At 37.7% G+C, this 14,618-nt stretch overlaps 1 protein-coding gene across 2 annotated transcripts in view; it reads left to right on the top strand.

Moving 5' to 3' along the window:
* Nucleotides 1–14,618, top strand: part of SMG1 (SMG1 nonsense mediated mRNA decay associated PI3K related kinase) — a 348,909-nt gene that overhangs the window by 252,451 nt on the left and 81,840 nt on the right. For both annotated transcript variants that reach the window (XM_053695253.1, XM_053695252.1), the window contains exons 45-48: nt 1,491–1,709; nt 2,630–2,820; nt 10,770–10,942; nt 12,964–13,243. In XM_053695253.1, coding sequence (XP_053551228.1) covers nt 1,491–1,709; nt 2,630–2,820; nt 10,770–10,942; nt 12,964–13,243 — 863 coding nt within the window. The remainder of the gene's footprint in view (nt 1–1,490; nt 1,710–2,629; nt 2,821–10,769; nt 10,943–12,963; nt 13,244–14,618) is intronic.

The raw sequence follows: 14,618 nt of genomic DNA, 5'->3' as shown, positions 1-14,618 counted from the left end.
ATTAGAGGTGGCCTTCATGGTCTAAGTAATTAGCATTTGAACCTCCTAGGTTTAGCTTTCAACTAAGAATACCAAGAGAACAAAGCAAAATTGGTGATAAAAGTAAATTGGAAAGTTGTTTAAAATTACATGCCCTATTTGAAACATGAAAGGTTTATTTGGGACTTGACTGTCCCTTTAAAAATTCAATTAAAACAGGCGCACTTTAACCTCTCGAGTGCTAACGATGGCTCTGAGCCGTCGCAAATTGTCTCACTCAGGTGCTAACAAAGGCTCAGAGCCATCACTAGCGCTCTCCCACCTTGAGGGAGATCTGGAGGCTTTCACCCGCTCCTACCCCGGCGATCGGGCCTGTATAGTGACAGGCATCGCCGGGGCTTACGCCTGCTGCTTAAAAGCCTGTATCTCAGGCATCTAAGCAGCTACAGAACCCCAAGACCAACCGTTTGGGGATATGTAAAAAAAAAAAAAAAAAAAAAAGTTAAAGTTTTATGTAAAAATAAAAAAAAATTCAGCTTAGCACTCAAAGGGTTAATTCATCAAAATTTACATTTCACTTGTGTTGTGAAAATACAAAATTTACATTTCACTCATGTTGTGAAAATACTTACCTTTTCATCTTGACAGCCGCTCCAGCTTCCCCCGGTCGTCGCAAGACTCTTCCTACGTCAGAAATTACGCATCAGTCATCCTCCAATCACGGCTTCCTGCACACATTTGTCTCTTGTGATTGGCTAAATAGATATTTTCAGCTTCCTGTCAGTAGTGCAATGCTGTCCCTTCAGCAATGGATAAGAGAATGAAGAAAATTTGATAATAGAATTAAATTGGAAAGTTGTTTAAAATTGTATGTTCTATTTGAATCATAAATGAACATTTTGAGGTTTACTATCCCTTTAAGGACCAGCAGCGTACCCTGTATGGGGCTTGTATATTTAATAGGGCTATTTCCAGTGGCCAGCTGGAAGGAAGGTATAATAGAGCGGTCCTGCCACTGGCAGCGGGGCCCACGCTATTATAACCAAAACAACGCTGAACAACCGACATACATGGTACATTGGGTTAATAAACAATAGTGGTTGGGTCTTTTTTCCCCTAAACTTTACAGTAATAAAAAGGGGTTATTCACATATAAATAAGAGGATTTTGTTATAGTTATGTAACTATGCAAATAAAGTGCTCATTTATTCACACTAGTTGATTACTAGACCACCATGGATGTGCAGGGGGTGCCACAATGAGCTCAGAAAGCGTCAACCACGTGTCGTCATGCGCACCTAAAGGCTTAAGCAAATGTGATACTTTCAGGCGAACCAATTTTATTAGTCTCTCTTGACTTACGATTACTTGCACTGTATTTATTAAAACAACTTGCTTTGTTGATATAACTGCACTGAATACCAAGTAGCATTCACTTTTGTACATTCCTTTTGCGACTTTAGAAATAACATTTTGGGTGAAAGAAACACATTGATATTCGACATTTGCAGGTTCTTCAGATCATGAGACGTGGCAGGGAAACCCTACTCACATTGCTTGAGGCCTTTGTCTATGATCCCCTTGTGGACTGGACTGCCGGAGGAGAAGCTGGATTTGCGGGAGCAGTTTACGGAGGAGGAGGGCAGCAAACAGAAAATAAGCAAAGCAAGCGCGAGATGGAGCGAGAAATCACTCAAAGCCTCTTTTCTTCAAGAGTTGCAGAAATAAAGGTGACGGTTTATTATATATTTGCTTTTTGATTTATGTGTAGTCAACATATTACAAAGTGGTTCACACCCTAAAGGGACAATACTTATATACTAAATCACTTGAAAGTGATGCATCATAAATGTAAAAAGCTAACAGGAAAATATCACCTGAGACTATGTATAAAGGGAAGATATTTTACCTCACAATTTCCTCAGCTCACCAGAGCAAGTGTTCCGTAAAAAGTTATCTTTCAGTTACTGCCCAGCTGCAGGTTTAAAAAAAGAAAAAAAAGAAAGAATTGAACAGCAGCCAATCAGTATCAGCAGTGCTGAGGTCATGAAATGTTTTACTGTGATCTCATGAGATTTCCTAGTAAACTTCCTTAAACTGAATAGGGAAATAACATGAGTGTGCATGAGGCACACTCCCATGTAAGGTCCCGGACAGGCATACTGATTGGCTGCTTAAAGTCCTTTACAATGGGGTGTGAATACTTAGGACATTTTGAGGTAAAATATATTTCTTTCTTACATAGAGATGTTCAGGTGATATTTTCTAGTCGGCTTTTTACAGCTATGCTACATCACTTTCAAGTGTTTCAACATTTGGGTATCATGGCCTTTTTTTTTTTTTTCCCCCCACACATTTCCTTCTATGGCTGTATCTACATCTATTGTTCTTTTGCTAGAATGCATCAGGATTATCTGCTGGAGCATGCCTAGAAGCTGTGAAATACAATGGCCTATAAACACTGATAAGAGGGGTGGAGTTGGCTGCTCCAGGCAGCTTAGCTATGTAATTAATTTTGCTTATTTTTGGAAATTATTTAAAAACACTTGCCAGCAATTTTTGAACAATTATTTTTATGCAAACTATTTTTAATTCATTAGCCCTTTTAGGATATGCACAGATCTCAACCTGTTTTATGTCCCTTTAACAGGTAAACTGGTTCAAGAACCGGGATGAGATGTTAAATGTGCTTCCCAAGTTGGACAGCAGTTTGGATGAATACCTAAACATACACGAAGAACTTACTGAAGTTGAGAAGCTGCAGACCAAACTATTGGAAGAGATGGAATTTCTAGAAGGGGCTGAAGCAGCAGAACATCCTTCTCACTCCTTGCAACACCGGTTTGTTTTTACATTCACATACTCGAGTAAATGCATTTGGCAGTATACGTTTGTTATACTTTTAAACAAGAGATTTAAATATGAAACCCAATTTTTTTCTTTCATGATTCAGATAGAGCATGAAATTTTAAGCAACTTTCTAATTAACTCCTATAATCATTTGGTCTTTTGGTATCTTTATTTGTAAAAGCAGGAATGTAAGCTTGTAGTCACCAATCAGCAAGTGCTACCCAGTGTCTGAACCAATAATGGGCCGGCTCTTAAGCTTACATTCCTTCTTTTTTTTTTTTTTTTTTTTTTTTTTTTTTTTTCAAATAAAGCTACCAAGAGAACGAAGAAAAATTGATAATAGGAGTAAATTAGCAAGTTGCTTAAAATTGCTGTTCTGTATGAATCATGAAAGGAAAAAAAATGTGGCTTTCATATCTCTTTAAGAATCATGTGTAGAAAGTAGGCTTCTGGAGATATTGGTAAAAGTGACATAAAAGTCCAAAATTAGACACTCCGGTTAAAAATTAAAATGCACTTAATGAATTACATCTTTGGATAGAAACATATTTACAATGTACATATATTAGCAAAAATGTTTCTAGTAAAAAGTTCACTGTTTTAGCGTTGGTATTTCTTTCATGTAATTAACAAGAGTCCATGAGCTAGTGACGTATGGGATATACATTCCTACCAGGAGGGGCAAAGTTTCCCAAACCTTAAAATGCCTATAAATACACCCCTCACCACACCCACAAATCAGTTTTACAAACTTTGCCTCCAAGGGAGGTGGTGAAGTAAGTTTGTGCTAGATTCTACGTTGATATGCGCTCCGCAGCAAGTTGGAGCCCGGTTTTCCTCTCAGCGTGCAGTGAATGTCAGAGGGATGTGAAGAGAGTATTGCCTATTGAATGCAGTGATCTCCTTCTACGGGGTCTATTTCATAAGGTTCTCTGTTATCGGTCGTAGAGATTCATCTCTTACCTCCCTTTTCAGATCGACGATATACTCTTATATTTACCATTTCCTCTACTGATTCTCGTTTCAGTACTGGTTTGGCTTTCTACAAACATGTAGATGAGTGTCCTGGGGTAAGTAAGTCTTATTTTCTGTGACACTCTAAGCTATGGTTGGGCACTTTATTTATAAAGTTCTAAATATATGTATTCAAACATTTATTTGCCTTGACTCAGAATGTTCAACTTTCCTTATTTCCAGACAGTCAGTTTCATATTTGGGATTATGCATTGAATTATCATATTTTTCTTACCTCAAAAATTTGACTTTTTTCCCTGTGGGCTGTTAGGCTCGCGGGGGCTAAAAATGCTTCATTTTATTGCGTCATTCTTGGCGCGGACTTTTTTGGCGCAAAAATTCTTTTCCGTTTCCGGCGTCATACGTGTCGCCGGAAGTTGCGTCATTTTTTGACGTTATTTTGCGCCAAAAATGTCGGCGTTCCGGATGTGGCGTCATTTTTGGCGCCAAAAGCATTTAGGCGCCAAATAATGTGGGCGTCTTATTTGGCGCTAAAAAATATGGGCGTCGCTTTTGTCTCCACATTATTTCAGTCTCATTTTTCATTTGCTTCTGGTTGCTAGAAGCTTGATGTCTGGCATTTTTTCCCATTCCTGAAACTGTCTTATAAGGAATTTGATCTATTTTGCTTTATATGTTGTTTTTTTCTCTTACATATTGCAAGATGTCTCACGTTGCATCTGAGCCAGAAGATACTACAGGAAAACCACTGCCTGCTGGATCTACCAAAGCTAAGTGTATCTGCTGTAAACTTTTGGTAGCTATTCCTCCAGCTGTTGTTTGTAATAATTGTCATGACAAACTTGTTAAAGCAGATAATATTTCCTTTAGTGATGTACCATTGCCTGTTGCAGTTCCCTCAACATCTAAGGTGCAGAATGTTCCTGATAACATAAGAGATTTTGTTTCTGAATCCATAAAGAAGGCTTTGTCTGTTATTTCTCCTTCTAGTAAACGTAAAAAGTCTTTTAAATCTTCTCTCTCTACAGATGAATTTTTAAATGAACACCATCATTCTGATTCTTTGGACTCTTCTGGTTCAGAGGATTCTATCTCAGAGATTGATGCTGATAAATCTTCATATTTATTTAAGATGGAATTTATTCGCTCTTTACTTAAAGAAGTACTAATTGCTTTAGAAATAGAGGATTCTAGTCCTCTTGATACTAATTCTATACGTTTGGATAAGGTTTTTAAAGCTCCTGCGGTTATTCCAGAAGTCTTTCCTGTTCCTAATGCTATTTCTGCAGTAATTTCCAAGGAATGGGATAAATTGGGTAATTCATTTACTCCTTCTAAACGTTTTAAGCAATTATATCCTGTTCCGCCTGACAGGTTAGAATTTTGGGACAAAATCCCTAAAGTTGATGGGGCTATTTCTACCCTTGCTAAACGTACTACCATTCCTACGTCAGATGGTACCTCGTTTAAGGATCCTTTAGATAGAAAAATTGAATCTTTTCTAAGAAAAGCTTATCTATGTTCAGGTAATCTTCTTAGACCTGCTATATCATTGGCTGATGTTGCTGCAGCTTCAACTTTTTGGTTGGAAACTCTAGCGCAACAAGTAACAAATCGTGATTCTCATGATATTATTATTCTTCTCCAGCATGCTAATAATTTCATCTGTGATGCCATTTTTGATATTATTAGAGTTGATGTTAGGTTTATGTCTCTGGCTATCTTAGCCAGAAGAGCTTTATGGCTTAAGACCTGGAATGCTGATATGGCTTCTAAATCAACTCTACTTTCCATTTCTTTCCAGGGAAGCAAATTATTTGGTTCTCAGTTGGATTCTATTATTTCAACTGTTACTGGTGGGAAAGGAACTTTTTTACCACAGGATAAAAAGTCTAAAGGTAAAAACAGGGCTAACAATCGTTTTCGTTCCTTTCGTTTCAACAAAGAACAAAAGCCTGATCCTTCATCCTCAGGAGCAGTTTCAGTTTGGAAACCATCTCCAGTCTGGAATAAATCCAAGCCTGCTAGAAAGGCAAAGCCTGCTTCTAAGTTCACATGAAGGTACGGCCCTCATTCCAGTTCAGCTGGTAGGGGGCAGGTTACGTTTTTTCAAAGAAATTTGGATCAATTCTGTTCACAATCTTTGGATTCAGAACATTGTTTCAGAAGGGTACAGAATTGGTTTCAAGATGAGACCTCCTGCAAAGAGATTTTTTCTTTCCCGTGTCCCAGTAAATCCAGTGAAAGATCAAGCATTTCTGAATTGTGTTTCAGATCTAGAGTTGGCTGGAGTAATTATGCCAGTTCCAGTTCCGGAACAGGGGATGGGGTTTTATTCAAATCTCTTCATTGTACCAAAGAAGGAGAATTCCTTCAGACCAGTTCTGGATCTAAAATTATTGAATCGTTTTGTAAGGATACCAACGTTCAAGATGGTAACTGTAAGGACTATATTGCCTTTTGTTCAGCAAGGGAATTATATGTCCACAATAGATTTACAGGATGCATATCTGCATATTCCGATTCATCCAGATTCAGTTCCTGAGATTCTCTTTTCTAGACAAGCATTACCAATTTGTGGCTCTACCGTTTGGCCTTGCTACAGCTCCAAGAATTTTCACAAAGATTCTCGGTGCCCTTCTGTCTGTAATCAGAGAACAGGGTATTGTGGTATTTCCTTATTTGGACGATATCTTGGTACTTGCTCAGTCTTTACATTTAGCAGAGTCTCATACGAATCGACTTGTGTTGTTTCTTCAAGATCATGGTTGGAGGATCAATTTACCAAAAAGTTCTTTGATTCCTCAAACAAGGGTAACCTTTCTGGGTTTCCAGATAGATTCAGTGTCCATGACTCTGTCTTTAACAGACAAGAGACGTCTAAAATTGATTACAGCTTGTCGAAACCTTCAGTCTCAATCATTCCCTTCGGTAGCCTTATGCATGGAAATTCTAGGTCTTATGACTGCTGCATCGGACGCGATCCCCTTTGCTCGTTTTCACATGCGACCTCTTCAGCTCTGTATGCTGAACCAATGGTGCAGGGATTACACGAAGATATATCAATTAATATCTTTAAAACCGATTGTTCGACACTCTCTAACGTGGTGGACAGATCACCTTCGTTTAATTCAGGGGGCTTCTTTTGTTCTTCCGACCTGGACTGTAATTTCAACAGATGCAAGTCTCACAGGTTGGGGAGCTGTGTGGGGATCTCTGACGGCACAAGGAGTTTGGGAATCTCAGGAGGTGAGATTACCGATCAATATCTTGGAACTCCGTGCAGTTTTCAGAGCTCTTCAGTTTTGGCCTCTTCTGAAGAGAGAATCGTTCATTTGTTTTCAGACAGACAATGTCACAACTGTGGCATACATCAATCATCAAGGAGGGACTCACAGTCCTCTGGCTATGAAAGAAGTATCTCGAATTTTGGTTTGGGCGGAATCCAGCTCCTGTCTAATCTCTGCGGTTCATATCCCAGGTGTAGACAATTGGGAAGCGGATTATCTCAGTCGCCAAACGTTGCATCCGGGCGAATGGTCTCTTCACCCAGAGGTATTTCTTCAGATTGTTCAAATGTGGGGGCTCCCAGAGATAGATCTGATGGCCTCTCATCTAAACAAGAAACTTCCCAGGTATCTGTCCAGATCCCGGGATCCTCAGGCGGAGGCAGTGGATGCATTATCACTTCCTTGGAAGTATCATCCTGCCTATATCTTTCCGCCTCTAGTTCTTCTTCCAAGAGTAATCTCCAAGATTCTGAGGGAATGCTCGTTTGTTCTGCTAATAGCTCCGGCATGGCCTCACAGGTTTTGGTATGCGGATCTTGTCCGGATGGCATCTTGCCAACCATGGACTCTTCCGTTAAGACCAGACCTTCTGTCACAAGGTCCTTTTTTCCATCCGGATCTGAAATCCTTAAATTTAAAGGTATGGAGATTGAACGCTTGATTCTTGGTCAAAGAGGTTTCTCTGACTCCGTGATTAATACTATGTTACAGGCTCGTAAATCTGTATCTCGAGAGATATATTATAGAGTCTGGAAGACTTATATTTCTTGGTGTCTTTCTCATCATTTTTCTTGGCATTCTTTTAGAATACCGAGAATTTTACAGTTTCTTCAGGATGGTTTAGATAAGGGTTTGTCCGCAAGTTCTTTGAAAGGACAAATCTCCGCTCTTTCTGTTCTTTTTCACAGAAAGATTGCTATTCTTCCTGATATTCATTGTTTTGTACAAGCTTTGGTTCGTATAAAACCTGTCATTAAGTCAATTTCTCCTCCTTGGAGTTTGAATTTGGTTCTGGGAGCTCTTCAAGCTCCTCCGTTTGAACCTATGCATTCATTGGACATTAAATTACTTTCTTGGAAAGTTTTGTTCCTTTTGGCCATCTCTTCTGCTAGAAGAGTTTCTGAATTATCTGCTCTTTCTTGTGAGTCTCCTTTTCTGATTTTTCATCAGGATAAGGCGGTGTTGCGAACTTCTTTTGAATTTTTACCTAAAGTTGTGAATTCCAACAACATTAGTAGAGAAATTGTGGTTCCTTCATTATGTCCTAATCCTAAGAATTCTAAGGAGAAATCGTTGCATTCTTTGGATGTTGTTAGAGCTTTGAAATATTATGTTGAAGCTACGAAATCTTTCCGTAAGACTTCTAGTCTATTTGTTATCTTTTCCGGTTCTAGGAAAGGCCAGAAAGCTTCTGCCATTTCTTTGGCATCTTGGTTGAAATCTTTAATTCATCTTGCCTATGTTGAGTCGGGTAAAATTCCGCCTCAGAGAATTACAGCTCATTCTACTAGGTCAGTATCTACTTCCTGGGCGTTTAGGAATGAAGCTTTGGTTGACCAGATCTGCAAAGCAGCAACTTGGTCCTCTTTGCATACTTTTACTAAATTCTACCATTTTGATGTATTTTCTTCTTCTGAAGCAGTTTTTGGTAGAAAAGTTCTTCAGGCAGCGGTTTCAGTTTGAATCTTCTGCTTATGTTTTTTGTTAAACTTTATTTTGGGTGTGGATTATTTTCAGCAGGAATTGGCTGTCTTTATTTTATCCCTCCCTCTCTAGTGACTCTTGTGTGGAAAGATCCACATCTTGGGTAGTCATTATCCCATACGTCACTAGCTCATGGACTCTTGTTAATTACATGAAAGAAAACATAATTTATGTAAGAACTTACCTGATAAATTCATTTCTTTCATATTAACAAGAGTCCATGAGGCCCACCCTTTTTTGTGGTGGTTATGATTTTTTTGTATAAAGCACAATTATTCCAATTCCTTATTTTATATGCTTCGCACTTTTTTTCTTATCACCCCACTTCTTGGCTATTCGTTAAACTGATTTGTGGGTGTGGTGAGGGGTGTATTTATAGGCATTTTAAGGTTTGGGAAACTTTGCCCCTCCTGGTAGGAATGTATATCCCATACGTCACTAGCTCATGGACTCTTGTTAATATGAAAGAAATGAATTTATCAGGTAAGTTCTTACATAAATTATGTTTTTTCTCTGCATGTGCATGTGAAGCATCGCTAGTGCACCAGCATTTTAAATACTGCAGCTGCTCAGAGCACCAGTGACTCAATTTACATCTTTGTTGACATAATACAAGCTCTTGTATCATGTCAACAAAGATGTAAATTGAGTGATTACCAATAATACGTGTATATTGCAAAAATACTTCTTCTGAAAATAGAAATACACTTGTGATCGTTCCAATTTTGTCTGGAATATCAATCTATGATTTATAGCATGAAAGTTTATAAAACATTTGTGTTTGAGAAGCATATGTACATATGGTCAGCAGCAATGCACCACTGGTGGCTACATGCATTTGTCTCTTGTCGTTCATTTAGCTCCCAGTATTGAATTGCTGCTTTTAGCTATTTATTAAATCCTTTTGCAGCAGTAAATCATATAATTATATAAACAATATTCTAAAATAGTATAAATAAAAGTGCCAAAGTAAAATGCTCTATCATATATTTGTGAATGGACGTGTTATTTCTGGTGTTTACTAGACAGTCATGTGTCCTTAGTCTTTTGCAGTGAGGACATAAACTGCTGTAACTACAATATTGCATTAAAAGTATAGTTTTTTCTGACTACTATTTTCACTAACATTGTATCTCCTACTCTTTACTAACATTTGCAGCTTGCCGTATTTCTTATTAAAATACTTCAATACCAAGTTACCATCTAATCCTTTTCATTCTGTGGTTATATTTGAGAGGAAAAAAGCAAATACCTTTTTACTGTTTTTTTATTGTACTTCTTACACTGATTTGTTTGAGACTGAATCACATTTTAAGCTGTTTAATAGAATCAGTTTAGCAAGGTTTACACATTCATTGGGGTCTTCCAAGCACTGAAATCCCAAACCACTAATTCCACCTCTACACCTGAGCCATTCTAGCTATAAACATTCTTTTAGTATCAGCCCATGGAAGTAGTCATTGATGGACTGTAAATTCCATGCCTATATGGAAAGGTGGAATTCTGTTTGGGATATAAAACTTGAGATGTTCGTTTGTGATTTAGGCAGAACATACATTTTTTTTAGAAAGTTTCCCATTTATTTCTTTTATCAAATTTTGCTTTATTCCCATGGTATTCCTTGTTGAAAAGAAACCTAGGTAAGTGTCTAGAGCACTACATGAGCAGGAAATAGTGCTGCTATCTAGAGGAATGGAGAACAGTCTTGCAAAACTGCCGCCATATCGTGCTCCAGACACGTGCATGCTCCTGAGCTTATGTCCCTGCTTTTCAACAAAAGATACCAAGAGAATGAAGAACATTTTATAATAGAAGTAAATAGAAAGTTGTTTAAAATTGCGTGGTCTGTCTGAATTGCAAAAAAGAAAATTTGGGTTTCTTATCCCTTTAAACTATGGTATAAATATGAAGAATTGTTTAGGAAGTAAAATATACGTCTGATTTTTGTGGTTTATCTTTTATTTTTTTCAGGTATTCTGAGCACACCCAGCTACAGACTCAGCAGCGGGCTGTTCAGGAGGCAATCCAAGTTAAACTGAATGAATTTGAGCAGTGGATCACTCAGTATCAGACAACTTTCAAAAATCTAGAAGCCACTCAATTGGCAGGCCTACTCCAGGAGATCAGCACCCAGATGGACTTAGGTACAGCCAAACTAAAGCTACTAACAGTTACTAACATAAATACAACTCTTAATTACTTTTCTAAATTACCTTCTTGTCTAATAAACATGCTCTATAAATCTTAGTTGGAAAGCTCAACTCTTTTTTCACGATTAGTTATATTTTCTAAAATAAATGTATTCATTTGTCATTTTTTGACATTACATGCTTTGACTTTTATATGTAATCAAACAGCTTTAGAATATACTTACATTATTTTTGTCCCCTTTTACCTTAAAAAATGTCTGAAAATTGCTAACTACACAAGCTTAACCCTTCTATATATATATAATGTATGTCATGCCTCAGCATTGGTGATAAGAATACCACAAAATAATATTTGTTTGCTAACAAAATGACCGTGGCTAGCTGTTTCTATTCCACTAACAAGTCTTGTTTGACTTCTCTAAAACAATTGCAAGAAGCTAGATATTAAAGGGACATAACATAACATAACAGTGTGAAATAAATACACCATAGTAAAGTATACAGAATCCAAAGGTACCTGTACATTTATTATATGAAAGTCCTCCATTAACCCCTTCATTTTCTCCTGTGGACATTCTCACTCAAACTCTCCCCATAGCTTTTTCATATTAGGAATGTGCTATTCAGCATTTGTGTTTGAACGAATGCACCTGTGAGCGCATGCGATCTAGGGTGTGGTGATGTCACATGTAACAACTTATCGAAGCAGTACACGTGTATGCAATGTGCACTGCTTCGTTGCTCACTTAGAAGGTTAAACTGGGCATGCAATAATCATCCCCATGGTAACGAGCAGAAGTAGAAGTCCCCTTGACAACGAGCGTTACAGGTTTTTAAAAAGGGGCAAATGTATAATTATATTATAATTATATATTTCATTGCATATATTATATATTAAATTCACTGTGTAATATAATGCTACATTTATACAGTATTTTTGTGGCACATTTATAATTGTAAATGCACTAAAGAAATTAGTTTGTTTTTTTGCTATAGTGTCATTTTCTATGTAAATGTGTGCGTACACTCTCACACACACATACATATATATATATATATATATATATATATATATATATATATATATATATATATATATGTGTGTACAAATACAACCCGCTCTAAAGGATATATAGGTAGGTAAGTAATGGACCACCTGACTTACAAAAATATATGCAGGTGAACCAGTGCACGGAACTCATATAAAATTAGTATGTCCAGAATAAGAAAGGAAAAAAGGATGAGTTAATCCAGCACTACTCATGTATAAACCAAATAATAAAATTGATATTCGTCTTGAAATGATCACAAAACAACTGCTGCTTAAGGTCAAACGAAGGCAATTTTATTAAATCAAAAAAATCCTGAATAAGGAAAAAAAAATATCAAGCATATATAGCATATAACAAATTAAAGCAATCCTTAATACCCCCGGGGGTTAAATGACCATAAATTAAGAAAGCTAAATTGCCGTACATGTGCTGCTGTTGATAGTACAACATCCAGTAGTCATCCTAAAAAAAGGAATACAAAGTAATCATTGTGATCATTTCAAGACGAATATCAGTTTTATTATTTGGTTTATACATGAGTAGTGCTGGATTAACTCATCCTTTTTTCCTTTCTTATTCTGGACATATATATATATATATATATATATCTCAATGCTGATTGGCTAAAATACAAGTCTGTCAAAAGAATAGAGATAAGAAGGCAGTCTGCAGAGGCTTATGTACATGGTAATCACAGAGGTAAAAATTATATTAATATAACTATGTTGTTTATACAAAACTGGGGAATGGGTAATAAAGTGATTATTGTTTTAAACAATACAAAAATTGGTGTAGACCGTCCTTTTAAAAGTTATTCAGCATGTATCAACACACTTTACTCAGCAAGTAGTTTGGTATGTAGCATTGTCTGCAGTAACAGCACTGTATTATGTGTTTGAAAAATAACTTTTTATCCTGTGTTGGGGCTATGTTTAAATGTGGTTTTTCATATGGACTCCTTAGGGCCTCCGAGCTATGTGCCAGCGACATCTTTTCTTCAGAACGCTGGCCAGGCGTCCCTTATCACACAGTGTGAGCAGTATGAAGGGGAAGTGAGTGCCCTTCTACAACAGCGGAGGTCTGTGTTACGAGGTTGCCTTGAACACCTTCACAACTACGCAACTGTGGCTCTCCTGTACCCCAAAGCAGTGTTCCAAAAACACAGAATAGAGCAGTGGAAGACTTGGATGGAAGAACTTATCTGTGACATGACAGCTGATCACTGTCAAGAACTGTACAGAAAGTAAGTGTCCATCTTTATGAAGCTTTTTGTCAGATGATTATCCTAATCTGAACTGGTCTGGATATAAATTTACAGATAAACACTGGCGATAAACAGCTGTTAGAAAAAAAAAAGATTGACCTCAAGTGATACTTGATAACTGTATCATGTTAAAATCATTAAATCCTAGATGTAAGGATTCTTATAAAAGATATGTGCTGAAAGATATTCATTGGTACTAAAATATAATAACATTTTCATCTTAATGGGAGGAGAGTCCACTGCTTCATTTATTACTTGTGGGAATTAAGAACCTGGCCACCTGGAGGAGGCAAATACACTGCAGGCTTAAATGCCTCCACTCCTCCCCCAGTCATTCTTTGCCTTTCGTTACAGGAGGTTGGCAGAGAAGTGTCAGAAGATTCTGAGTAGTCTCTTATGGAGTTTAGTACTCTTCGAAATGGGACTGGAGTTTTAAGTAGTCCTGTCTGCCTCCGTGAGAGCATGGGTGAAAGTTAGAGTCCGGAGATGCAGGGAGAGTCTTTCTGCGAAACCATCCCGACTCAGATTAACCGTTCCTTAAGCAGTCAGCATTGACGAGTTTCGCTGCCTGCTTTATGCACTCAAGTCCATGTCAGGTGCGATGCTACTAACCTGTCACACTTGAAGGGCCGTGTTCCTGTTCCACTGCATAGATTCTGATAAGATCGTATAATTTATACACATATGATAACACAAGAAGACAGGGTCACAGTGTGTCTCCTTTCTCCAACATTGGTGTGTCCGGTCCACGGCGTCATCCATTACTTGTGGGAAATGTTCTCCCCCACAGGGAAAGGCAAGGAGAGCACACAGCAAGAGCTGTCCATATAGCTCCCCCTCTGGCTCCGCCCCCCAGTCATTCTCCTTGCCGCTCTGAACAAGTAGCATCTACCACGGGGATGGCGAGGAGTTTGTGGTGTTAGTTGTAGTTTTTTATTCTTCTATCAAGAGTTTGTTATTTTAAAATAGTGCTGGCTTGTACTATTTACTCTATAACAGAAAAGTGATGAAGATTTCTGTTTAAGAGGGCTATGATTTTAGCACAAGTAACTAAAATCCATTACTGTTACCACGCAGGACTGTTGAAACAAGAGAACTTCAGTTGGGGGTAACAGTTTGCAGACTCATCTGCTTCAGGTATGACTAGTCTCCTTCTAACAACACAGGCTAATGCTAGATGACAGTCATATTTCCCCTCAGGGGAAAAGGTAAGCCATTTTTCTTTCACCTCAGCAAAAAAGATAACAGGCTTCCCCTTTTTGTTTTTTATGCTGGTAGACACTGTTAGGGGCTAAATCGATTGGTTTTTATTACAATATTATACCATTTGAAATATTTTATAAGCTCACATACA

This window comes from Bombina bombina, chromosome 11 (assembly GCF_027579735.1).
Source record: "Bombina bombina isolate aBomBom1 chromosome 11, aBomBom1.pri, whole genome shotgun sequence".
NCBI classification, from domain to species: Eukaryota; Metazoa; Chordata; class Amphibia; order Anura; family Bombinatoridae; genus Bombina; species Bombina bombina.
Note: the sequence above shows the minus strand (reverse complement) of the source record. Positions and strands in the feature narration are given on the sequence as shown.